General features: G+C 43.5%; 1 protein-coding gene across 3 annotated transcripts in view; it reads left to right on the top strand.

The window, feature by feature from the left end:
• The window catches only part of ARHGAP25 (Rho GTPase activating protein 25), a 92,692-nt gene that overhangs the window by 37,821 nt on the left and 29,003 nt on the right, over positions 1–25,868 (top strand). For 2 of the 3 annotated variants that reach the window (XM_010845321.1, XM_010845320.1), the window contains exons 2-4: positions 6,007–6,206; positions 12,935–13,022; positions 20,279–20,395. In XM_010845321.1, the coding sequence (XP_010843623.1) occupies positions 6,007–6,206; positions 12,935–13,022; positions 20,279–20,395 (405 nt within the window). The remainder of the gene's footprint in view (positions 1–6,006; positions 6,207–12,934; positions 13,023–20,278; positions 20,396–25,868) is intronic. The other variant, XM_010845322.1, reaches the window with a different exon arrangement.

The following is a 25,868-nucleotide window of genomic DNA, read 5'->3' as shown; positions in this document are numbered from 1 at the left end:
GTGCTCTCTGTCCCCCTGCCATCATCCTAATTCAGACCTCTGGATTTGTACCCAGAATACTGTACACTGTCCAGTTAGTTTTCCCCTTTTCCTTTCCTCCTTTCCTCTTCCTTCCTTCATCTCTTTCCTTTCATCATTTCTATCTTTTCTCTCATTTAATATAAAATCAAATCTATACTATGATAATAATGCTAACAATTATGACCTCCATTTAATGCCCATGTTTTAAGAGGCAGACATAGGCTGACGCTTGTCCTGTTAGAGTTCAAGTAGAGAGGGAAGACAGAATAAGAAAAGGACCAGAAGGCATGATAAGTGTTTTGAAGGACATGTATCCCCAGCTAAGAGAGACCAGAGCCCAGGGCTTGATTGAGTCTGTCTGAGCTGAAAAGGCTTCTTGTGGGATGTGTGGCCAGAAGTCTTAAAGAATGAACAAGAACATTCCAAGAGGTCCAACTGGGGGTGGCTAAGGATGGGTGGGAGAATATTCCAGCAGAGAGACTAGAATATTGTCATGGATAAAGTTCAGGATGGGTATGGAGGAAGGGCAGGAAACACCATAGGAAAATCACAAAGGATTCTGAATCCCATGGTAGGTAGTTTAGCCTTCATCTTTTGGGATAAAGATGTTGGAGGGTCATTGAAGGCTTCTAGGTCAAAGAGTGACATGGTTAGACTTGTGTTTCAGAAGATCCATGTCGTAAACAATGTTATCAGTGGGTTAGAGGTGAGATTGGTGGGAGGGAGACAGGTCAGGCAACTATTGTAGAAATCCAGGGAGAGGATAAATGGGCCCCCAAAATGGAGGAGGGATCAGAGAGAAAGAAAGCTGTTGATTGTGAGGATGTAGGAATGGAGCAGCCTTCTGGATTGGCTGGTTGACTGGGAAGAGGTCAGTCACAACAAACCATAGAAAAGCAGGTTTGAATGCGTCTGTTGCACAACATGAAGAATGGGTAGGAGATGGGGGAGGAAGTGGTTAAGTTCAACTAGCAACACATGACCTTAAGATCTTCACGGTGGTACATGTGGGCAGTTGGGTAGATGAGTCCACAGCTCAGGAGAGGGTGTCTGGTGGGCAGCCATGTAAATTCTACCCCCTTTTCAAATTTATTTAAACAAGGTTCCCAGACTAATGCACTGCTCAGATCAACATATTGAGAAAATATCTTCAGAGATTTCTGGCTTTGACCGAACTATTCCCATCTCACTCACATGTTCACAGCTTCTAAAATAGAATCTAAACGGATGCAGAGTTGAGAGAAGTTGGAAGAAACATCTGCGAAGTAGACCTTAGAAGATTTTGTGATTGATTATCTGGAGGGGAGGGGGTCAGAAGATGAGAAGATAAAGAAAGGAAGTGATAATGCCTCCCCAGCTGACTTCTCTGTTTAAACTTCCTCCTTTAATTTTTTCTCATTCCAATTTGGGGCAAAAAGCAGCTAACTTCTACTGTAGAAACTTCATCACTGAGAATATGGAACTTCTTCTGTGTCTTTTTTTCGTGTCTCATCTTGCCCTCCCTCACCTGCAGACTAGAGTGCAACCTATTCAGTTCAATTAAATCATTTGTCTATTTTATCACAGACCTCTCTTGCTCAGATAGGTGAGCTGGCTCCCTCTAACCTCTCAGATCAAGGCTGAACTTCTAACTCTGCCATCAGAAGCCACTTCTTGTCTGGACCCTCCAGTTTCATTTCTCTATTTGATGAAATGATACTCCCACCGTTATGGCCTGTTTCATCTCATGCTTGAAGTGCCAACCAATAGAACTTTCTGTGATGATGGAAATACTCTATATTGTCTATTACTAGCCATGAGCCTCATGGGATATTGAGCACTTGAGATGTGGCTGGTGTGAACAAGGCACTGAATTTAATTTATTCTAATTCATTTTGATGTATGTAGCCAGTCATAACAAGTGGTTACTATATTATTGGTCAGTGCAGGTCGTGGGGCCTATTCTTTCTTTATCTATGAGAGTAAAGGTGGATTTCCCACATCCCTAGAGTATTCTGTAAACTTTTTAACAACTGCCTTCCAACTGCCCACCTTGCCTCACTGGCCACTCGCCACCCCCTCTCCAGCCCACAATCCAGCTCAGACTTCCTGCCTGAAGGGCTGGGAGCATGCAGTAGTATGTGATGACTGGCTTACAAGCAAAACTTATTACACTTATTATTTTTATTATGAGAAACAGCTCCCATAAATAGTAACAGATTTCTTTGTTTACTTTATTCAGGAACAAGTCACACCCACAGAGAAGAGAGACTGTTCGAAGGAAAAAATCAGGAAATGTAGTTAAAACTAAGTCCAACTTAGGGCCCATCAGGCTTTCTTCTCTGGTATTTGACTCATCTCATGATGAACGGGTTGGCTGAGGGGCCTTACTGAGGGCTGAGGTGGGAGACAGCTCTGATGTGGGACAGAAGGAGCCCCGGCTTCTTTACTGTCTCATCAGAAACTCTGCTATCATCTCCCCAGTATTCAGGCCTGATTCTAGCAGTGAGAATTTGTTCTGAATCATCTGTACTCATGGCCCAGTGCCCCAACTCACATCACATTTGATGGACATACGGGTGAATGGGATCATTTCTGAAATATAACAGATGGTCAGCCAAGGCCTAGATCCCACACGTGTGGACAAAGTGGTCACTCACTTGCCTCCAGGACATCAAGACCCCTCTTAACCAAGTCTGAGGATATAAGCTTCGTATATCTACTCTTCCTTTGCCAGGCTATTCTATGATGCACGGATGCTTCTGGGGGGAGGTGTGAGCTTTGCATGTTTGTTTCTGTTACTGCTGTTTTTGCCACTTTTATTGTTGTTGTTCAGTCGCTCGGTTGTGTCCGACTGTTTGTGACCCCATGGACTGTGGCACACCAGGTTTCCCTGTCCTTTGCTGTCTCCCGGACTTGGCTCAAACTCATGTCCGTTGAGTCAATGATACCATCCAATCATTTCATCCTGTCACCCCCTTCTCCTACCCTCAATCTTTCCCAGCATCAGGGTCTATTCCAATGAATCAGTTCTTCGCATCGGGTGGCCGAAGTGTTGGAGCTTCAGCATCAGTTCTTCCAATGATTATTTAGGGTTGATTTTCTTTAGGATTGACTGGTTTGATCTCCTTGCATTTCAAGGGATTCTCAAGAGTCTTTTCCAGCACCACAGTTTGAAAGCATCAGTTCTTCAGCACTCAGCCTTCTTTATGGTCCAACTGTCACAATTTTTGCCACTATAGAGCATGAAAAATTTCCCAGAGCTATCCCAGCATCTGAATTCTTCTTCACTGAGTTGGTTCTCTTCAGTCTCCAGTGTCTTTTTGGGTCCTGCTCCACTGCTCCTACTTCGTCAGTGCTTCTGGAGTCCTCTGGTTTCTCCTATCTCCTGGAGGAGTTCTAACAGTTTCTGTGGATCTCTTGGTGGGGGTGGGGCATAGCCTGAGTCTGGGGAGACCAGAGTCTTCAGAACCACTACATGGTACCCACCCGATTCCCTGCTCTCCTGCACAGGCTGCCTTTAGTGGCACCATCCTAGAAGCCATGTGAACGTTTCTCATTAAGCACTTGCTAGGAGGGATGCCATCCCTCCCAAGTCTGGTGCTGCTTCAGCTGAATGATCACATGAGTCCCATTGAGCTGGGCTACACAGAGGCTATTGAGGTGAGAGAAGATCCCTGTGCATCCGTCAGAATCCCTCACTCTTCAGTCTTCTTCCAAAATTCTGAATACAAACCATTCTTTCCACTTCTGCCCTCTTTCTAGTACAAATGTGAGTCTTTCCAAGTGACAGTCTCTGGCCTAGAGAGACACTTCAAATTCCCTCCTCCCTTTGGGTACTCCTACCCAAACCCTCCTCGGGTTCCCTCGGATCACTGAAACAGCCTTAGAGCAAGTGATCAGCCCCACAGTGGCTGTTCTTTGAGTTACAGATGGAAGACCTTGAAGACAGCAGTAAAGGGAAGAGCAAGATCTAAGATAAAATCCTTAACTGGCAGGCCAGGACACATGGATATAAAGCAAATGTGTGGCTAGCGTGCTGCTGAATTGTCATCAGAATGTCAAGTTACTTTTTACTACAATGGGGTATCTGCACTGTTATGATGCCTGTGCAAAGGAGGTTGAATTAAGTATGTCTTGTGTCCTGGTGTACAACACAGGCTGACCCCTCCAGTCCCTGGTGAGAGGCAAGGGGTGATGCTGCAAGCTGCACCTTGGGAATGACAGTATGTGGCAGGAACGCAGACCCTTTGTGGGGTCAAGGAAGCCTAGTTAGGGAAGAGTCCATCTCAGACAGCAATACAGGATGAAATATATAAATAGGGTGATAACTCTGGATCCAATTAGAGTCAGTGGAAGAAAGACTCTGTAATGCTGTATACAATTCTGGTATTTGAAAGCATGTCGTGAACAGAAATACAGGATGAAAAACCAACAGGGAATCAAAAGCCATGAGAGAAGTTATTGCTTCAATGCACTGAAGGTGGGAATGAAGGAAGAAGGAAGGTTTGATGATGGAGCAACATTTTGAAACGAACAGGGAAGCTTAGGAGATCCTCAATGGTGATCTCCATCTTCAAAGTAGGAAGTAAAGTCATCTGTTGATAAAAATAATGAGTGACATTTGTTCACCTTGGACGAGAGACTGTGCAAAGTGGTATATATATATACATACATACATATATATTCATTTAATCTCCACAGCAATTCCATAGAATAGGGGCTATGATGATCTTAGTTTAACAAGTGAGGAAACAGGCTCAGAGAAGTTGCCTGATGTATCCAGGCTGAAAGATCCAAGAAAGGAAAAACCGGTCTTTAATCAGGTGAGATGAGATGGGCTGAGAGAGGAGCTGACTTAGTTCAGCAACGTCATGAACGTTCTGGGAACTGACAAAAGCTGGACAAAGGGATTATAAGATGGAGACTTCCTCCAGCAAGTAGGAAACTGCAGACACAGCAGACTGACAGGTACGGAGTTCACTTAGCACAAGGTTGAGGAGACAGGGAGCGCCAACATGATTTTAAGGGCACTGTTGAACCAGCTGGGAAACAAGGAAGGGAGAAACAGAGAAAGGACGTGCTGACCCGCGGGGGACCCCCCAGTTGGCTGACCGATTGCTGTGGAAAGGAGGGAAGGAGAGAGTTATCCTCAGTGGGAGTTACCATGGAGACAAGCTGTGGTCGCCGGGACCTAATCTGATGACAGGCAGAGCTCTCCTGTGAAAGCAAAAGGAAACTACACAGTGCAGTGGGTTGAAGGGTCTGGATTCAAATTCTGCTTCTGTGTCCTGTCGGCAGACTCATGTTCCTCTCAAATGCTTGTATGCTGTCAGCCACACGGAAGGGGCAACCCAACCGAAAGGGTAATGGGAAGGCAGCCACAGGAGGCCCTTGGTCCAGCAGAAAGGGCTGTGAACTCGCCCAGTGGGCAGGGGGACAGAAAGCACTTGATGACCCTGAGCAGAAGGATTTGGGAGGTGCCCACATCCTGCATGGTGGCTGTAAGGTCGGGGTAAGGGGCTATGGAGGGCAGCCGGGGCAGGGCAGAACCAGACAGTGAGGTTGGGGAACACAGCAACTCCTTCTACGGAAGAAGTCAGGCAGCTTCTGGGGGCTCTGCAGCTGCGTGGGACTCACCCTGAACCCTGAGAGCAAGAGGCACTATTTTCTCCCCTCTCTTGTCAGATATTGACTCCCACGCAGGAAAAAGGAAGCACCTTTTGTCAGATGCTGCGGCCACTTCCTCTTCAGACCGCTCCAGCCAATCTCTGGCTTTGTAGAAGGAGGGAGCAGACTCCAGCTGCCGGACCTTGCGGGTGGAGAGCCCCAGGGCCGGCGCTGGTGGGAGTGGGCCCCTCGGCTGGTTCGCTGGGTCCCGGGGCATCCTCTCTGCAGCAGATCTGGAGCCCTGAGCCCGGCCAGGCTGGGGCCCAGTGCCTCCCGGGCCCTCCCTGCACACTGCTTACAGCCCAGGTCAGCCCGCCTGTCTGTCCCTCTCCACAGCTCGGTCAAGGAGCGTGATGACCGGAGAGCAGATGGCGGCCTTTCACCCTGCATCCACCCCCAACCCGCTGGAAAGGCCCATCAAGATGGGCTGGCTGAAGAAGCAGAGGTCCATCGTGAGAAACTGGCAGCAGAGGTACTTCGTGCTGAGGGCGCAGCAGCTCTATTACTACAAGGACGAGGAGGACGTAAAGCCACAGGTACCCAACCAGGCTTTTTGCACCTTCTTCCTACAGCGGTCCCCTCCCGGGCGTGGGAGGCGGATAGAGCGCCGGAGATTCCTACAAACTCACAGGGGGCTTCTCACTAGGATAACATCCTGTCCATTCGAAAGGACTTCTCTGTCTTTCTCAGCTTTGTCAAGATAATATAAACTGGGCTTCAGAGATGACATGGTGATGATGCTCCATGGAGCCCCAAGATGATCACTGGGGCTGTTCCTAAACACAGCACAAAGTCAAGCCTGGCAGCTGTGGTCTTTTCTTTTTAACTTTTTATTTTGTATTGGGATATAGCCGATTAACAATGCTGTGATAGTTTCAGGCGAACAGCGAAGGAGACTCCGTGACAGCGTGGTCTTGATGGTGATGCAGAGCACAAGGGCTCAGGGAGAGTGGATTTGGGTTCAGGAAAACTGATCTGAGGCTTTGATTTATTTGTCTGTTCAATCAGTATTTGTTGAGCATCTACTTTGCACCAGGCAGTGTTTTGGGGAATTGAAATAACCCCAGTGAGTAAAACAGATTAAAAAAAAAAAAACAAAACCCTGGCATGTAGAACTTAGAAGACGGGGTGGGGAAGACAGAAAATAAACATAATCATTAAGACAAGTATGTGGTTTGTTAGAAAATGACTATTTCTATGAGGAAAAAAATAGAGTGGACTAGGGGGATTGGTCATTTGAGGGACTTGGTACTATTTCAAGAAGGGTGGTCAGGATGATTTCATGAAGAGGGGGACATCTGAGCAAAGATTAAGGAGGAGTGGTAATTGGCCAGGCAGATCTCTGGGGAAAGAGCACTCCAGGTGGCAGGGACAGGCAATGCAAAGGCCCTGAGGCCTGAGGTAGAGTGTGTCTGATACGAGTGGGAAATAGCAAGGACAGCAGAGTGGGGATGTAAGAGTTAGAGAATGAGAGTATCAGAGGGGATGAGTCAGAAAGGAGAGGGCAGGAGGTGGGGGTGCAAATTGCAAAGGACACGGTAGGCCTCTGTGAGGACTTGAGCCTTCATACTGAGGTAAATGGGAGGCCTAACAAGGTTTCCAGCAGAAAGGGGTCATTCTTGGTGTGTGTTGTAAAAAGATGGCTCTGGCTACCATGGTCCAAAATAGATCCAAGGCGGAAGTGGAGAGGCATAAGGGTGATTTAGATGAGAGGCTATAATGTTTAAAATCTCAACAGGAGTTGGGGGATGCAGGAAAATGACCAGATTGCCTGGTATACTTTGAAAGTACAGTAAACGGGATTTCCAGGTGGAGTGGATGGGGCTAGAGAGGGCTTTGATCCTAAATCTTGGGCTTGGGTCTTTTCTTCCGGCCTCATGGCCATTGTGGTAAATGAGAGCAAAAGGAGATGTTAGTGACATCTGAGAAGCCCCAGGTGTTAACTGTATGTCTCAAGGCAACCAGGAGGGCTGGATACCCTCTCCTAGAGTGGTGGAGGTGAAAGAGTAGGCTTGGCTGGAAAGGGTTTACTAGGGAGAACAGACTCCAGAACCTTCTGGAGGCAGGGAAAAAATCCCCAAGAAGGGTGAAGATATTAGAAGTGGGTGACAGGGTATGTAAAGAAATGAGAAGTTTCTTTTGGAAGAGGACAGTTCTCTCTAAGGGCGGGCTTGAGGCTCTGTAACACATCAGCAATGCCTGGTTGCCCCTCCACCCAGAGGGCTGGGAGTGTTTGTTCCTACAGAGGCTGGAGAGGGGCTGGAGACCCCACCACTGATTGAGCTCTTGATCAGTGTCCTGTGTGTAGAAACCAGACTTTCTTCACTTGACAAACAGACCCCATCAGAGTCAAGCAATTACAGGCTAAGATGGAGTTCCTAGTGCGTTAATAGTGAGTCAGGAAGTCTTCCCATCTGCGAAGAGTGAGGGAGATAGCAATGTGTTGGCCTTCTGAAATTAGCAGAAAGGGCAGCTCAGTGAGACTTACTTCACTGAGGTGTAGGGGGGGAGCTTATGTTTGGTTCGACTACTATCTGGCCATGTAATTATTTAATTTTTCTAGACCCCTCTTTCTTCTTTTGTAAAATGAGACAGTTATCTGCCACAGGATTATATGAAGCACATGTAAAAAGTTGTTTTGTAAAAGCATAAACTGATGTCAAAGGATAAAATAAATTTATTGGTGGTCTTAACTTTTTTCCCTTACCTTGGGGGGAGGAAACTCAGAATCCTCTCAGGATTAAATTAGTAAAGCTGCTTCGAGGATGACAAGTGTGGCTTATATTTTAGGAAACCTATTAATGTATCAAGCCAATAAGTCAAGATCCAGAAGTCAAATGAGAAAAATTACACATCCCCTAAAGAGATGGCTGAAAAGAGAATTTGATAAAATTCAAAACTCATTTCAGATATAAAAAGTTTTTTAAAAAAGCTTTTAGTAATAAAATGATAGTTTCTTAGAATATTTTACATTATATGGGTATGAACATTTTGACTACAAAAGCCATATGGGAACATGGTAGGAAATTTGGAGGATGCAAAAAATCAGAAAGTAGAAAATAAAAATTATTCCATTAGGAAGAAATAGCTACCCAAATCCTCAATTCTTCCAGTTTTTTCTATGCATACACATTTAGAAATATCTATTCTAAGTGCAAAATTAGTATAATAATATTTTAATTAAAAATTAATAATATGTCATGAATATTGTCCCTTATTATTAAATATTCTTCTACAATGTAATTCTTAGTGGTGGCAAAATAATTTCTTGTGTGGACATTCTATAATTTTTTAACCAATTTCATCCTAGAAATTAGTTGAGAATTTGGGCTGATGTTTCTATATTACTGTAACAAACAAGAATTAAGTGGACATCTTGTAGACTTTTCATATATCTATCATTATTTCGTTAAGATAAATAAAAATCTATACAAACTAAAGAACTTTTATTATACTATCATTTAACATTGTTTTGGGATCCATAGACATTGCAGATATCTTGAAGTGAAATCAAAGATATAAACTAAATTCATGGGAAAAAAATAAAGGTCTATTTCCACCCTATGTTTCACACCATTCATGATGCTGGATGGAATAAAGACTTACGTGTGAAAACAAGTTCATAAAGATCCGAGAAGAAAGTGTAATTACCTGCATGATCTTTGGGAAGCAGGTATTTCTTAAGCACATTTTAATTTCTTAAGCTGATTTTAATTGCATAAATAGAAATTTCTCTATCTTAAAAACCAAAATAACAAGGTGAAAAGGCAAGGAATAAACAGGAAAAACTGTTCATATACATCTGGTAAATAGTCTTCATATCTAAAGTACTCTCAAGCCTATAAGAAACAGCAATAGGAAAATGAGCAAAGGACTTAAACGGACAATTTCCCAAAGAAATGTAATAGCCAAAAGGCATATGTAAAAAATTTCACTCTCAGTCATAATTAAAGACATGCAGTGGAAGTTAATGAGATATCATTGTCCTTTTATAAAACCGGCAAAGATTTTCTAGAAATTCCAATATTAGTGAAGACTAGGGAACAGGAATTCTCATGCACTATTGGTAGAAATGAGAATCTGTACAACCTATGCCTCTTTAAAAATGCAAATTATTTGACCCTGCATTCCTAACGTAAGGGTTTATAATAGTGACATAGAAAGAATATATAGCAAAAGGGGCTAAGTTATATCAGGGAACTTATATATATTTATACAATAGAATATAATTCAGCTGTTGATGCTGAAATTGATACTTTTTGAAAATGAAAGACATTGATAATTTAATTGCTTGGGAAAAAAGCACTTAACAGCAGAGGATGATTTATATGCTAATCCCATTTTTGAGGGAAAAAAGAATCATGAATCTGTAATTTACGGGAAAAGACTTGGAAAGAAATACACAGATGGGTTAACTGAGTTATCTGAGTACTGGAGTTACACAAAACTTTAATTTTCTCTTTCTCTATAACTAAAATATAAATTAGTTGTAAATTTAAAAAGAACACACATCCCTAAAAAGCTCAAAACACAAAAATGCTGCAATCATCTCAGAGCAATGATATGAAAAAGGCCCTCATGTATACTGATGATGAGTACGTGCAGCCTTTCTAGAAAGCAATTTGGCTAGATTTCTAAGAGCCAAAAATATCATATCCAGAATGACCCTGTCATTCTGGTTTTAAGAAGCTCTTCAAAAGAAATCAGATATGTGCAGTGCTATTTGTAAATGAGAAGCATTGGATAAAGTGTCTGACAAAGGAGAATGTTAAGTAAATTACAGAGTTCTGTGTAATGGACTCTTATTTATGCTCTTCCAGGGGGGGGTTTGGGAGAAGGCAATCTGTACATTTTTTCCTCTGAGTTCTCAGAAAGGTCTGTCCAGCTCTAACAGTATAATGCCCTGTAAGTCCATGACCTAGTTTTCTATAACTCATTCCAAAATTTCTTTGTCAAGGAAGTTGTTTAAAACGGAATCTCAGTGAATTGCTCTAAGTCTGTGCTACAGTAATGGTTTTAGACAATCCTGGTATAGCTGTCCCGTTGCTTCATCTGGTTTCTCTGAAGTCAGAGCAGATGGCTGTCTATGGGGGGCAAGCTGGGAAGTATTTAACCAACAGCCTGCCGGTAGAGGAACTATTTTGGATGAAGCACTTGTCAATTTCTGTGGTGTAAATACTCCCACCGTGGCTGATTCAAGCTACCAGCATCCCTGAACTCAGAATTGAGAATGGAAGTACAGTAGCACAGTGTTAGACACTATTTCTACCACACAGATTGATTACATGTAAATAACTACATGAAGAAAAATGATAGTAAACTATAGCAAATCATTAGGTAAATAGAAATTTTTTTTATATTTATATGAGATGATGGATGTTCACCAGACTTATTACAGTGATCGTTTCACGGTGTTTGTGGGTCAAATCATTGTGCTGTGTGTCTTGAACTTGGACAGTGTGGTATGTCACTTGTGTCTCAGGAGAACTGCAAGAAAAAAAAAGAAAAAAAGAATTAGAAAATTATAAATTCCGCATAGTACTATCTTTATTTTTAATACAAAATATTTCATTGAAAGGTCATAGAATTTAACTTTTAATAATGGCTATGAGCTATGGGAACAAAACAAAACACTTGTTTTTTAGACAGGAGGGAGCCCTGCCTAGTAGGAAGAAAAATAAAATGTCATTTCAGAGGTGTCTGTCTCTCCTAAATACATCTCTAAACTATTATTTGATAAATCTAATTCAAATAGAGTAAAAATAAAATGTGTAAGTACCGTTTATTGAATAGTTATTTGGTGCTGGGATCTGTGTTAAAAGTCCTGCATATACTATCCAGCAGCATAATCTCAGGGTCAATTTTTTCCTGAGGCCACTGATATTTAAAGATAATGAGGAGTGTGTAGGTGGTGGCTATTTTTAAATAATAAAATTAGAGAAGTATAAGCAGATATTTTTCATTTTCCTTCTTCCCCTGCCTCCCTCCTCCCACTCCTTCTCCTCTTCCCCTTTCTCCCCTCCCCCTCCTCTTCCTCTTCTTGTTTATTTTCTACTGTTTCTCAGTCTTAGACATTTTCATTTCTAGACCCCCAAGGAACCTTTATTCTTTTGGGATTCTGGGCTGATATGAGAGTTGCTTAAGACTCTTCCTTTATAACTTCTCTGTTGCCAATCCTTTCATCTGTGGTTTGTTCTAGAAATAAGACGTCCCTGTTTACTCAACTCTGAGTCAGATACACTACCTATTACAGTCAGTGAGATGTAAATTATGAGTGAGTAACTCGAGGACAAATTAGTTATGTCCTTTCCTGCAGTTACTTAGACTTTGAAAGCGTTGGTTTCCTCATCTGTGAAATGGGTGTGGCCATCCTGCCCTGCTTTTGATCTGGGGCTGTTCTGAGGTCTAAGGAGACAGTGCGTGTGACGGCGCACTGTCAGTGGTGAAGCAGTGAGTGCACACGTGGTGGAGGTGACTTGTTTTTCTGATGGCATTTTCATGAGTAAGGTCACAAGTTCCACCCTCGCTCTTCTACCCCACCCACCCCCGCAAATCCATGATCCTCCTCCCCTGTCCCTTCAAGGGACATTATGCTGAAGGGTCTCAGCACCTCAGCTGTGATGTGAAGAGCACAGGCTGTGAACTCACTTCTGAGATGAATTTCTGCCACTTCCTAGCTCTGTGACATTGAGCAAATCACAGAACCATTCTGATCCCATTTCCTCACCTGTGAATTTGTGTAGCAATACTTTACTTGGAGAATTGATGAAAGGACTAAATGAATAATACACAGTTGAAGTGCTTAGCAAAGGCACAGACTCCTGGAGTATGCTGCTGCTAAGCACTGCATCTCCTTGATGACCTTGGTTCAGTCCTCAGTGCCCCCTCTGGTGACCTGGCAGGTCGTAGGATCCCCCCAGTCTCAACATGGCCTCCACAGAGATCAGGTGTCTGGTTTGGCCATGAATTTGGGCTCTTGGAAAAGTAGGAAGAGACACAGGTTGTTGACAGCACCCTCTCCGCTCATTCTGTGGTCAAGACCTTGTCCTCTGTGTCTCCCCAGGCACCTCCCTTGTGCTCACATTGCTTCCACTTAATTTGACCGAGGTCTGAAGAGCCGAAGGGCCCCATTCGAAGCTGAGATGCTCACTTTCATGTTCCTCTCCACCAGCCCATCACTATCCTGCCTGTCCTCCAACTTAAGTTTAGTTTGAAGCTGATGACATTTCTGTTTATCTTAAAGGCCTCGCTTTCAATCTTTCAGGGCTGCATGTATCTACCTGGAAGTACAATCAAGGAGATTGCCACAAATCCAGAAGAACCGGGGAAGTTTGTCTTCGAAGTCATTCCAGGTAGGTGACAAAAAGTGGGAGAGATGTTCGTTACATTCCCAGGTTACTTCTGATCCCAGAAGTCAAGGCCAGATTCAGTGAGTCTGTCAACCAGCTAGCCAACCAACCTAGTAAGAATGCATAATAGTTCTATATATAGTTAATGATCCTATACTAATTCATTAATAACATAGAAACTAAGTGGATGTGTGTCTGATTCAGCTCTGTAAGCATTTCAGGGGCACCCTCTTGGAGCCAGCTATTCATTGGGCACTGGGACACTGATCTGAAAGTATATCACCCTCGCTAACTAAAAGGGAGCTTCCCTGGTGGCTCAGTGGTTTGTAAAGAATCTGCCTGCCAATGCAGGAGACACAGGATCGATTCCTGGATCAGGAAGATCCTCTGGAGAAGGAAATGGCAACCCACTCCAGTATTCTTGCCTGGGAAATCCCATGGATAGAGGAGCTTGGCAAGCTACAGTCCATGGGGGTCACAAAAATGTTGAACTTGACTTAGCAACTAAGCAACAACATGGAAAGGAACTTAGCTTTGAAGGTGAGTGGGACAATAAAATGAACAAAGTATAAACAGAACCATGAGAAACTGCCGTGTTGGTAGGTCAAAAATGGTTGATAATCAGCAGTCTTATATGGTGCAATGTGATCTAATAAGAAATGACAGCTCCAACTTACTGAGAACTCATTACATGTCACATGCTGTAATTCACCTGTTACACAAGTTAACAGCACGCTGGAGATGCCTGTTTCTAATCAAGAGTTACCTTCCTCGAGCGCATGTAGGGAACGGGGGAATTTGTCTCAGTTTGTCTCAAGGGGAGTTGATGTGCCACACTGAAGCTGCTTCTGCCCGTCTCTTGCCCCACCAGGAACTCCAGGGCTGCTGGTCCAGCTCTGCAGCCAGGTTTTGCTGCTGCCATGGTACACAGCAGGAGAGGCCCCAAGTCCCCTGAGTGCCCCTTCCCTTAATTCTCTCTTTAACCCTCACACAAGTCAGTCGTATGCATAAGAAGCTTGAGGGGGAAGGCAGTACAGCAGAGAGGGTACATGTGCACTGTTGGAGCCAGCCTGTGTGGGGCCACATCTGGCCCTGCCGTTTGCTGTGTGTGTGATAGAGTAAAGTGAAAGTCGCTCAGTCGTGTCCAACTCTTTGCGACCTCACCAGGTCCATGGAATTCTCCAGGCAAGAATACTGGAGTGGGTTGCCTTTCCCTTCTCCAGGGGATCTTCCTGACCCAGGGATCGAACCTGGGTCTTCTGCATTGCAGGCAGATTCTTTACCATCTGAGCCACCAGGGAAGCCCCTGCTATGTGTGTAATTGTGGTCAGTTATTGAATCTAATTATTTAATTTAATTTCTCCTTCCTCTGTTTCTTTACCTGTGAAATAGGGACAATGATGATGATAGTGAGGATTAAGTAAACAAATATATATGTCATACTTGGTATAGTATCTGGTAACAGTGTCATGTCAGTGTTTGATGTTTTGGCAATAACTAGAGGAAATTGTTGGAGAAGGCAATGGCACCCCACTCTGGTACTCTTGCCTGGAAAATCCCATGGATGGAGGAGCCGGGTGGGCTGCAGCCCATGGGGTCGAGAAGAGTCGGACATGACTGAGCAACTTCACTTTCACTTTTCACTTTCATGCATTGGAGAAGGAAATGGCAACCCACTCTAGTGTTCTTGCCTGGAGAATCCCAGGGATGGGGGAGCCTGGTGGGCTGCCGTCTATGGAGTCGCACAGAGTCAGACACGACTGAAGCGACTTAGCAGCAGCAGCAGCCAAACTGGCTATGACTGTTTATAGAAAACAAATAAAAATAGGATTTTGTTTTTAAAGTTCAGCTCTTCCTAAGTGACCACCTCATGGGCCTTCCCTTGATTTTTATATGAGGAGCTATCCATTTTTCTTCCTTCTGAAAGGAAGAGCCTACTTTTCCAATCTCTCCTTTCTGAGAGAACTCCACCCCTCTCCCACAAAATTTCTTCTCTTTCTAGGGCCCCTTTCCCAGCACAAATCATGAGACACAGCCACTTATGATAACTTGTGTCCCATAGCCTGATTTTTCAATATAGGGTGACCCTACTGAGAGTTCCAACTAGAAATTTACTGTGGGCTTTGCACCAAGAAGCCAGTGCCTTTGGAGACTCTGTGCTAGGGTAGGGTGAAGATTTGTCCTCTCATCGTAACTTACACTTGCAGTTGTCTCCTGGGCTGCTGGGGCAGTTCTTGGGCAGATTCACACATGTATGTAGGTGCATGCACACACTCATCACATAAGGAAAAACAACACTTACAAAGCAATAGTAAGGTAGGGAGCCATTTTCCCAAACATGTCATCATTCACCCAACCTGAAATGAGACAATGCTTTCTATTACAATGTAGAGAATTTTCAGTTCCTTTTTTGGTCATCTTTTTGTATGAAAAGATTCTCAGGGGTCAACCCTGGCATAAGAAATGGCCTTCCTAATCAGGGCCCCCTCTCTGTGATCACCAGTGTTAGCTGTACAAAGCCCACAGAGAAGAGTTCCACTGTTGTTATGCTCTGCTTTTCTTTATTTGGAGCAGGCAAAGATTTGTGGCAGGCTTCCCTTCCCTACTTAACTCAAGCAGAATAGCAGTCTCCCACCCAAAGGGAATCATCAGGTAGCGGGGGCGCTATTCCTTCTGTGGAATATGTAGGATTTAATTCTCATACTGCTTTCTGAGATGTGACACCAAATTTCTTGAGCACCTGCTATGAGCTGCACATGTTGTAGGAACTGGGAACCCAGCAATGAATGAAACAGCCTGTAAGCAGCTTAGAATCAAGGGAGGAGACTGACAACAAGCTAAATGAATGAGTACATTGTATAGTTTTATGATGAGATCAGTACTATAAGAAGAAAACAAAGTAAGAGAGAGGCAGTTCTGGGTGAAGTGGGGATGGCAACTGTTGATTTATCATTTGAAGGAGAGCAGGCAGAATAGACATCATTGAGAAGGTGACCTTTGAGCCAAGATCTGAAGGAAGTGAAGGCATGAGCCAAGTGTGTATCTGGAGAAGAGCATTCCAGGGAAGGGAACAGCTGGTGCCAAGTCTCTGAGCCTATTTCTCATGTTCAGGAAACAGCAAAGCGGTCAAGGTGGTTACAGTGGAGTGCTGAGAGGGGAGAAGAGGAGGCGATTTGGTCAGGGGTGGGCCCAAATTTCACAGGCACTGGTCAGTAACCACAGAGTTTGATTTTGTGCTGGAAGGATGGAAAGCCATTGGGAGTTTTGAGCAGAGAAGTAACATGATCTAACTTTTGTTTTAAAACTCTTTTGAGGCTAAAAAGGGGCAAAGACATAGCAGGAGCAGCAGAGAGGAGGTTATTGCAATTATACAATTGAGTGATAGAGACAATGAAGGAGGTGAGAAATAAAGCAATTTCTGGACACATTTTGAAGACAGAGAGTACTTCATTTGCTGACAGATTAGATGTAGCAAAGAGAAGTCAAGGTTGACTTCAAGGTTTTCATGCAAACAGGAAAGCTGGCTCTGCTGAGATTTGTGCATGTAGAAGATCAAGGCTTTAGCTTTGTATTTTTGTTTTAGTATTAAGTAGTTAACTCGATTTTAATGACAAGGAAAACAATGTTCAGGGTAATTTAGCTACTGCTTCCATAGGGGTAAGGATATGATGTTAAAAGAGATTTAGAAAAAAAACTCCCCACTAGATTTGGAATGGGAGGGGAGATGTGAAGGAAGGGTCCCTAGAGAAAATAACATTTGTACTATATTTTAAAGGATGGGCTTCTCTGATAGCTCAGATGGTAAAGAATCTGTTTGCAATAAGGGAGACCCAGAGTTTGATCACTGGGTGGGGAAGATCCCCTGAAGCAGGTAATGGCTACCCACTCTAGTATTCTTACCTGGAGAAATCTGCGGACAGAGGAGCCTGCCAGGCTACAGTCCATGGGGTCACAAAGAGTTGGACACAACTGAGCAATTAAACTTTGACTTTAAAGGCTGGCTAGGAGTTCCTTAGGCAAGGGGAAAAAAAAGGCAGGTTCCTAACAAGAGAAACAGCCCAATAGGTGACACATGCTGAACAGACTGTTTAAGTCAGAGAAAGTATGTGTCTGAGGGCAGAGCTGCTGTTCTTGGGCTTTGTATTAATGTCAAACAGTTTCTCTCAAAGACAGCTCTTCCTAGCACCTCAGTGTGTCTAAACACTCATTTGTTTGTAGGGCAACAAGAACTTTCAAATTCCTTGTGGTTCTTGTCTCTCAAATCTATCTTAATCTCATTCAGCCTCACTTTCCTTAGCCTTTGAGAGAACCTACTTCTGAATCCATCTTGTCATCAGCTCTTCTGATCAGAAAGATCAGTCATAGAAGCTCTGATTATTTAGAAACATCAAGATCTGGGTATTTCTTAATTGTTGCCATTATGCAACCAAACGAATCTCTCAGGAATGAGTGTGAATTGAAAGGCATGTTCTCTCAGACTGGAGTGTAGGCGTGATGGAAGACACCAGATGAATTTTGGCCAAGGTCAAATTTGAAGCACCATGGGCTGATGGAGACTCTTGAGAGAAAGATCTGTAGCCTTGCCCTGAGTGTGGTGGTAACTTACTGGGTAACTTCTGGGCTTCTCATGTGGTGCTGGTGGTAAAGAAGCTGCCTGCCAATGCAGGTGATATAAGAGACGTGGGTTCAATCCCTGAGTCGGGAAGATCCCCTAGAGCAGGAAATGGCAACCCACTCCAGTATTCTTGCCTGGAAAATCCCATGGGTGAGGAGCCTGGTGGGCTACAGTCCATAGAGTTGCAAACAGTTGAACATGACTGAAGTGACTTAGTACATACTGGGTACCAATGGGCAAGGCCCGTTGCACCTCTGGGCTTCATTTATTTGTGGAGCAGAAATGATAGTAGAGCCTCATTCTACTTCAAAGGGATATTGTGATTCCTTTGGGATTCCTTAGTTCTTCCCCGAGGGCTTTTTACTGCCTATTTTACTTCTGGAAACATCTGGATGTTCCTCAATAGCCAGTGCTTCCATGGACTGAGACCAGAAGAGCTGTTGATGACCCAACGATAAGATGGATTCAGAATCAGGTTTGTTGTCATTGTTGAGCCACTAAGTCATGTCTGACTTTGTGACTCCGTGGACTGTAGCATGCCAGGCTATAGAATCAGGTTTCTCCAAAGCATAAAGAAAGTGAGACTGGGTAATTTTAAGGTGGGTTCAAGAGACTGGAAACAGAGGAACTTTGGAAGTATTCTGTTGCTATGAAAGAAAATACAGGTTTGGGCCCAACTGGGCAGATATAACAGGTTCTTTTTAAAAGTTTTTTTTTTTAAACAGATGAACCTATTGCCAGGAAGGAATAGAGACACAGACATAGAGAAGGGACATGTGGACACAGTGGAGGAAGGGGAAGGTGGGATGAATTGGGAGAGTAGCATTGAGATACAGACACTGGCATGTAAAATAGCCAGCTAGTGGAAGGCTGCTGTATAACACAGGAACTCAGCTCAGTGCTCTGTGGTGACCTAGAGGGGTAGGGTGGAGGGTGCGGGGGAGGGACGCTAAAAAGGGAGGGGGTATATGTATACATATAGCTGATTCACTTTGCTGTACAGCAGAAACTAACACAAAATTATAAAGCAATAATACTCAAATAAAAAAATAAATGAAAAAACAAATAAAATTGGGACTATGTTTTCTGACATCTAAAAGAAATTCAACTTATTTGATGTACATTATTATGTAAATTACAGGTGTCCAATATAGCGATTCACAATTTTTAAAGGTTGTACTCCATATATAGTTAGTATAAAATATTGGCTATCTTCCCCATGTTGTACAATAAATCCTTGTAGCTTATTTTATTTTATACCCAATAGTGTGTGCCACTTAATCCTCTACCCCAGATTCTCTCTCTCTACTTCCCTCTCCCTACTAGTGACCACTAGCTTGTTTTCTATATCTATGAGTTTGCGTCTCTTTTTTTTTTATTATATCCACTAGTCTGTTGTATTTTTTAGATGTTATCTATAAGCAATATCATACAATAATTATCTTTCTCTGTTTGACTTATTCTACTTTGCATAACGCCCTCCAAGTTCGTCCATGTTGCTGCAAATGACAAAATTTCATACTTTTTTACTGGCTGAGTAATATCCCATTGTATGTATATACCACATTTTTTTTATCCATACTTCTGTTGATGGACATTTAGGTTACTTCCATATCTTGGTAATTGTAAATAATGCTGCTATGAACATTGAAGTGTTTGTATCTTTTCAAATTAGTGGGTTTTTTTTTTCTTTTGTTTTTTTGATAAATACCCAGGAGTGGAATTTCTGGATCATATGGTAGTAGAACAAACTCTTTTTGAAGGAAATGCCCTGATATTTTGAAAAGAATGGGTTGATATCCCCTAGAACAGTTTGAGATTTAATAGTATTTTGTCGTTGCCCTTACTTTCTTGCTGTTTTTAAGACCTATGTTTGACGGGTTCCCTCTCTACGCCTCTCCTTCTCTCTCCCTACTTGTCTCTGTCACTGTCTCTCATTCTTTGTTTCGGTTTCCGGTCCCTACTCTGCCCCCTCGTCATTTCCTCTACCCTTTTGTCCACTTGAGAACTCCAACCCAGGACATACTACAGATGTATGTCTGTAATATTGGGTTTAAAGTGAAAACAGACCTCATTGGTCTGTCAACTATGTATCAATAGCCACTGTTTGCAATGTCTCGTGCAGCCAGGAGAGCAGTAATCCTGAACAAGAAGCACTGATTCACAAGAGAGACACCTGTGTGCTCACTGTCCCTCCCTCCTGAGTTGCTGTTTCCTTTCCCACACCCACAGCTGAGCTCAGGGTAGCTGAAGAAAGTATCCATGACTGGCGTGATAGACTGAAGTCTTCAAAACTTGTACGGGCTGAGCCTGTCTCCTCTAGTACTGACATTGCCCCTCGCACTTCCTCTTACTTTTGGTAGGAAATGGCTTCTGTCATTCAAGGGAGCAGATCTCAGCCCAAATCAACTCAATTGTCAACCACTGGGTTCAGTGATTCATCTATAGAATTGGGAGTTTCAGCAAAAACAGCAAAGGTGTATGGATATTCAGTTCTTCTGGGAATAAGTAGATGCTTTTGTGTTGTTTGACTGATTGTTTAATTGGACCAAAGAAGCAATTCAGGCTTGACTTCCCCCTTGCTGCCCCTTGATCTACTCCCTGGCAAATGTAAGACCTTCATTAATGTTACTTCTTCCTCCAGCCTCATGTGACCAGAGTCGTACAGGACAGGATTCCTATGTCCTCATGGCCAGCTCCCAGGCGGAAATGGAGGAGTGGGTTAAATTCCTTAGGAGAGTCTCTGGCACGCCCTCTGGAGGTAAGGACCCCTGCAGGCTTTTCTGAACAGGTGTCTGTGACATCTCAGAGATGGGAAGGAAGTAGTTTCAGACATGATCTTTCCTGGAACAGTGTTCAAAGAAGACCACGAGGGGACAACTCTGAGGCCGTGCTCATTGCCAAGGCTCTAACTTCCCTCCCCCAGTGATATCAAAGCCAACTCTAGATTGGCTGGAAAGATCTGTGTTTGCACTTATCGACAAATATGTGTGATGCCCTGAAGTGGTCCTTTCTCCTCTCTGGACACAGTGCTTTCATCTGTAAAATGAATGGATTGGAGCAGCTGACCCCAGTCTCCAGCAGCACTAACCTTCAGCGGTACCAAGAGTCTGCCCAGTTATAGGAACTTCGGAACCTAAAAGGGTTGATGGCAGGATCTATGCTAAAAGCATAAGTAAGGCTGATCAGCACAGGAAAGGAAAGTTGCTGTGGGGGTCAGACTGGGGAGAGGTTCTGGATTTGTGTCTAGTGTAATAGGTATGCAATGAATTCAGAACTGAACACTGGCTTACAAATATTTGAGTGTACAAGCTCAAGTTCAAGGTTACAAGCTTGAGTATTTGAGCTCTCTGAGAAACTTGATGCTGTGTCCACCAGGAGCCCTGCCTGTGAATAACTAATGTGAAAAAAAATGAAATTAATAAACAGGTGAATCCAGTATATGATTTTTCATGTCATAAAAAATATGAAAGAACTGATGTGGACATGATCTCAAGAGACCACATAACACAAATGAGTGTATTCAACTTTTTTAAGAAGACACTCATTTTTGTCAACTTCAGGATAACTGTGTAATACATGATTATTTATCAGTTATGCTGCCTGTTAATTTATAAATCATTTGAGGGGGTGCTTTTACAACTCAAATATTATGTATTTTTTAATTGCCCAATTATTTCTTTTAAAAATGATTAGCACCTTAACAATTTTGTGGACATTTGAAAAAATATAGGAAAATAACCACCCATAAGGCCACCGAAGATATTTTTATATTTTCCTTTCAGCCGGTGTTCATATATACACACTTCTTCCCCAGGATGATAAACATAGGTTATATGCAATTCAATGCCTTTTATTTTATAGTTTAATTTTCCAAAATGGTTGTATAATCTTAATTGGAAAAAGTTATGCAAATGATGTTAAACAAGAAAGAGGGACGCACTGGGCATCTGTAGTCGCTCCTTCAGGAAACCAAGGGCAGGAACTTCCAGGACGACTCAAGGAGCTGAGACTGAGAACTGATCAGCATGAGCTTATCCTGTTTGTTTCTGAGGGGCCATGCAGCTGTTCATTCTGTTTTTCTCTGCCTGCTTGTCTGTTTTCATCTAGTTAACAGCCCTCTACCACTCATGCCAGTCCCAAATACTGCTGTGCTAGCTCCAGCTTTCCTGTATTTCTCCCTTAACTACCAGTGGAGATTGAGCTCAACCTCTTGTTGTTCAGTCACTAAGTCCTGTCCAGCTCTTTGCGACCCCCATAGACCTGCAGTACACCAGGCTTGTCTGTCCTCCAGTATTTCCCGGAGTTTGCTCAAATTCATGTTCATTGAGTCAGTGGTACTATCTAACCATCTCATCCTCTGTCGCCCCTTTCTCCTTTTGCCTTCAATCTTTCCCAGCATCAGGGTCCTTTCTAATGAGTCGGCTCTTCACATCAGGTGGCCAAAATATTGGAGCTTCAGTTTCAGCAACAGTGCTTCCAATGAATGGGGTGGCAGCAGAGGCTGAGCTCATTCCCTTTCATGGATCACAGCCTTGTGGCGAAGGCACTTGCGTTACTCAATGAAGCTATGAGTCATGCCTTGCAGAGCTACCCAAGACGGATGGGTCATAGTGAAGGGTTCTGATAAAGTGTAAGGAAATGGCAACCCATTCAGTATTCTTCCCTGGAGAACCCTATGAACAGTATGAGCTCAGCCTCAACCATGGCCCCATTCCAAACTCCTGGCTCAGCTGTGGTCAGGATCAGGGGCAGAGATGCTGTCCTATGACCTGCATGGGGGGTTGAGGGGTCGGCTGTGAGAACAGAAGTGACTTGGATGGGACAGCCCAACTCAAGAGTGCCTGCCTCCTACAAAGAGCTGCAACCTATTACCAAAAAAAAAAGTGTGATTTCATTAACCATTTCCCAATTCCTAAATATGGCATTTTTGGGGGTGCTAATCTAGTAGAGATGAGATGTTTATTTATTAAATGTCTATTCGGTGATGCTCACCCTGGTGAGCTGTGTCTCACCAGCTGGTGGCTGGTCTTATCTGTGACCTTCCTTACTGCCCTGGATTGTGAGATGGTTGACGTTTTCTTTCCTGGATCCAGTGCTTTCACTAAACTGACAAGGGTAGTAGATGCCTTCTAAAATATGTACCTGTTCTGAGTCAGAATGCTGTGGCTGTGCTGTGACCAGCATCCGTGCCCCCTGTGGTGCTCTGCTCCGCCTTGTCAGGGTGAACTGCTGCTACAGTCATAACACAAACGGGGATTTCTTCCTCACCCCACCTGGAGGCCACCACCATCAAAAGCAAGTCAAGCATAAGTCCTGTAGGCAGAGGAAAGTCCAGGGGAGGAAAAATAAGAGCACGGCACTATTTATTTATTCAGAGAACAAGGTTTGGATTTGATGTGGCATCTCAGACCCTTAAAAGTTTTCCGTTGAACCAAACTCAGAGATCTCAGGATGAGAAGGCATTTGAAGACAGCAGAGTCCAGTCTGAGGCCATGGGACAAGTCAGACATTTGCCTTTCCTGTTTTTAAGTCAGGACAGTCCAGTCCTGAGGAAGTAAATGATTTTTCCAAGGGGCCCAGGTATCAAGGGGCAGCAGCAAGGCTACTGTCTCTGTAGGGGGCCCTCTTTTGCCTTGTAAAGTGCCGCGCATCTGTGTCTACTGGATCCCCAGGGCACATCCTTCAGACACCGGGAAGACACTGAGATCTGCTGCTGCTGTCTTTTTCCAGCTCTTCATGAAACTTCTTATGACTTTTTTTCACCCAGAACCTAATCACGTCTCACCACCTTCACTACCACCATCCGAGTTGAGATGCCAGACTGTCTTGTTCCAAGTGCGGCTTTGATCTCCACACTCTCTCCAGGCTTTCAGCCTCTCCATCTTACAGTCTGTTTTCAACAGAGCAGAAGAGCAAGCCTGTTAACTCTGTCATATCAAGATCCTGCTTTACTCATCACAGTCCAATAGCTTCCTTTCTCTGTCAGAGGAAAAGTCAGAAGCGTTAGGATGAACCTGTACACAATCTGCCCCCATCCCTGTGACCTCTCCAACCTTGTTTTCTAGAACCCTCTCCAGTGCTCATTTCATTCCAGCTTCACCAGCCTCTGTGCTCTTCCCCAAACACCCTGGACACAGTCCTGTCTCAGGGCCCTGGCACTTACTGCTTTCTCTGTCCATAATCCTCCTTTCTCAGACAGCTGTGTGACTTGGTCCTTTGCTTTGCTCAAGTCCTTGCTCAAATATCACGTCAGCAAGCCCTGCCCCAATCGTCCCGTTTAATATTAAGCCCTTTTCCCATCAAGTCATTCTCATGACAGTTCTGCAGAGCTGAGGCTTCTTCCTGCCCCAGTTCCTTTTCTAACTCCCGTGATGGGAGAGATAGTCCACGTGGTTCCCACGCAAACCTAACTTCTTCCCCATGGCTCTTCCTGCCTTGGAAGTGATTCTGAACATGCCTATAATCGTGTCTGATTCTGGGACCAACTTTGGCGGATATGTGTTGTGGGGAGGGGGAGGGTTCCCCCACAAATTCAAGCAATTCTTCTACAGGAGCTAGGTGTTATGCAGTTGAACTCAATTTTGACACTATCTACAAAGGTAAAGAGTCCACCTGCCAGTGAAGGAGATGCAGGAGACGTGGGTTCAATCCCTGGGTTGGGAAAATCCCATAGAGGAGGAAATGGCAACCCACTCCAGTATTCTTGCCTGGAGAACCCCATGGACAGAGGAGCCTGGTGTGCTACAGTCCTTGGGGTGCAGAGTCAGATAAGACTGAGTGACTGAGCACACACGCATGCATCAAGAGATAGCTTCAGGTTTCACAGATTAAGAGCTCAGTCCTGCAAGACTGCCCACAAGCACACACTCACTTCATATGCCTTCGACAAGTCCATATTGTACCATATGTATCTGACCAAACAGCTAGAGATTAGAAATTTCAACAATCCCTCCTTGGGTTCTAATAATTTTCTGGAGTGGCTCAGAGTGCAGAGGAAACCAGTTTACGTACTAGATTACTGGTTTATTATAAAAGGACAAAACTCATGAACAGACAAGTAGAAGATATGTGTAGGAAAGGTATGGGTAAGCCCTCTCCCCGCACCCTTCTATCAGTTCCTCCTTGTGTTCAGCAACCTGACATCTTTCTGAACCCATTTTGTTTGTTTGTTTTTTTCTGGAGGCTTCATTACATAGGCAAGATTGATTAAATCAGTGGTCACTGGTCATTGAATTCAGTCGCCAGCCCCTCTCCCCTTCCAGGGAGGCTGAGAAGGCTGAGACTGAAAGTTCCAAACCAATAGTCGCATGGTTGGTTCCCCTAGCAACCAGCCCCCATTCTTAGCTAGGATCCAAAAATTACCTCTTTAACATAACAAAAGACACTTGATCACTCTCATCTCAGGAAATTCCAAGAGTTTTAGGAACTCTGTGCCAGGAAATGGGTGGAAGAGCAAACATATATTTCTTATTATAAATCATGATATTGCACCTTGGAAAGCAACATATTGGTGCACCTTGGTATTCCAGCTTTTTCTTTTTTTTTATCTTGCTAATAGATATTTATAATTTACAAAGCAGTGGTAGTATTTGCACACATTCATTGTGTTTTTTTTTATTTTGAATCAATTCTTTATTTATAAATTCAGTATCTTTTTTTTCATTTTTATTTTATTTTTTTAAATTTTATTTTATTTTTAAACTTTACAATATTGTATTGGTTTTGCCAAATATCGAAATGAATCCGCCACAGGTATACTTGTGTTCCCCATTCTGAACCCTCCTCCCTCCTCCCTCCCCATACCATCCCTCTGGGTCGTCCCAGTGCACCAGCCCCAAGCATCCAGTATCGTGCATCGAACCTGGACTGGCGACTTGTTTCATACATGATATTATACATGTTTCAATGCCATTCTCCCAAATCTTTCCACCCTCTCCCTCTCCCACAGAGTCCATAAGACTGTTCTATACATCAGTGTCTCTTTTGCTGTCTCGTACACAGGGTTATTGTTACCATCTTTCTAAATTCCATATATGTGTGTTAGTATACTGTATTGGTGTTTTTCTTTCTGGCTTACTTCACTCTGTATAATAGGCTCCAGTTTCATCCACCTCATTAGAACTGATTCAAATGTATTCTTTTTAATGGCTGAGTAATACTCCATTGTGTATATGTACCACAGCTTTCTTATCCATTCATCTGCTGATTGATACCTAGGTTGCTTCCATGTC

This window comes from Bison bison, unplaced genomic scaffold (genome assembly GCF_000754665.1).
Source record: "Bison bison bison isolate TAMUID 2011002044 unplaced genomic scaffold, Bison_UMD1.0 scf7180017864215, whole genome shotgun sequence".
NCBI classification, from domain to species: domain Eukaryota; kingdom Metazoa; phylum Chordata; class Mammalia; order Artiodactyla; family Bovidae; genus Bison; species Bison bison.
The sequence above is the reverse complement of the archived record's forward strand: the minus strand, read 5'-3'. Positions and strand labels throughout refer to the sequence as shown.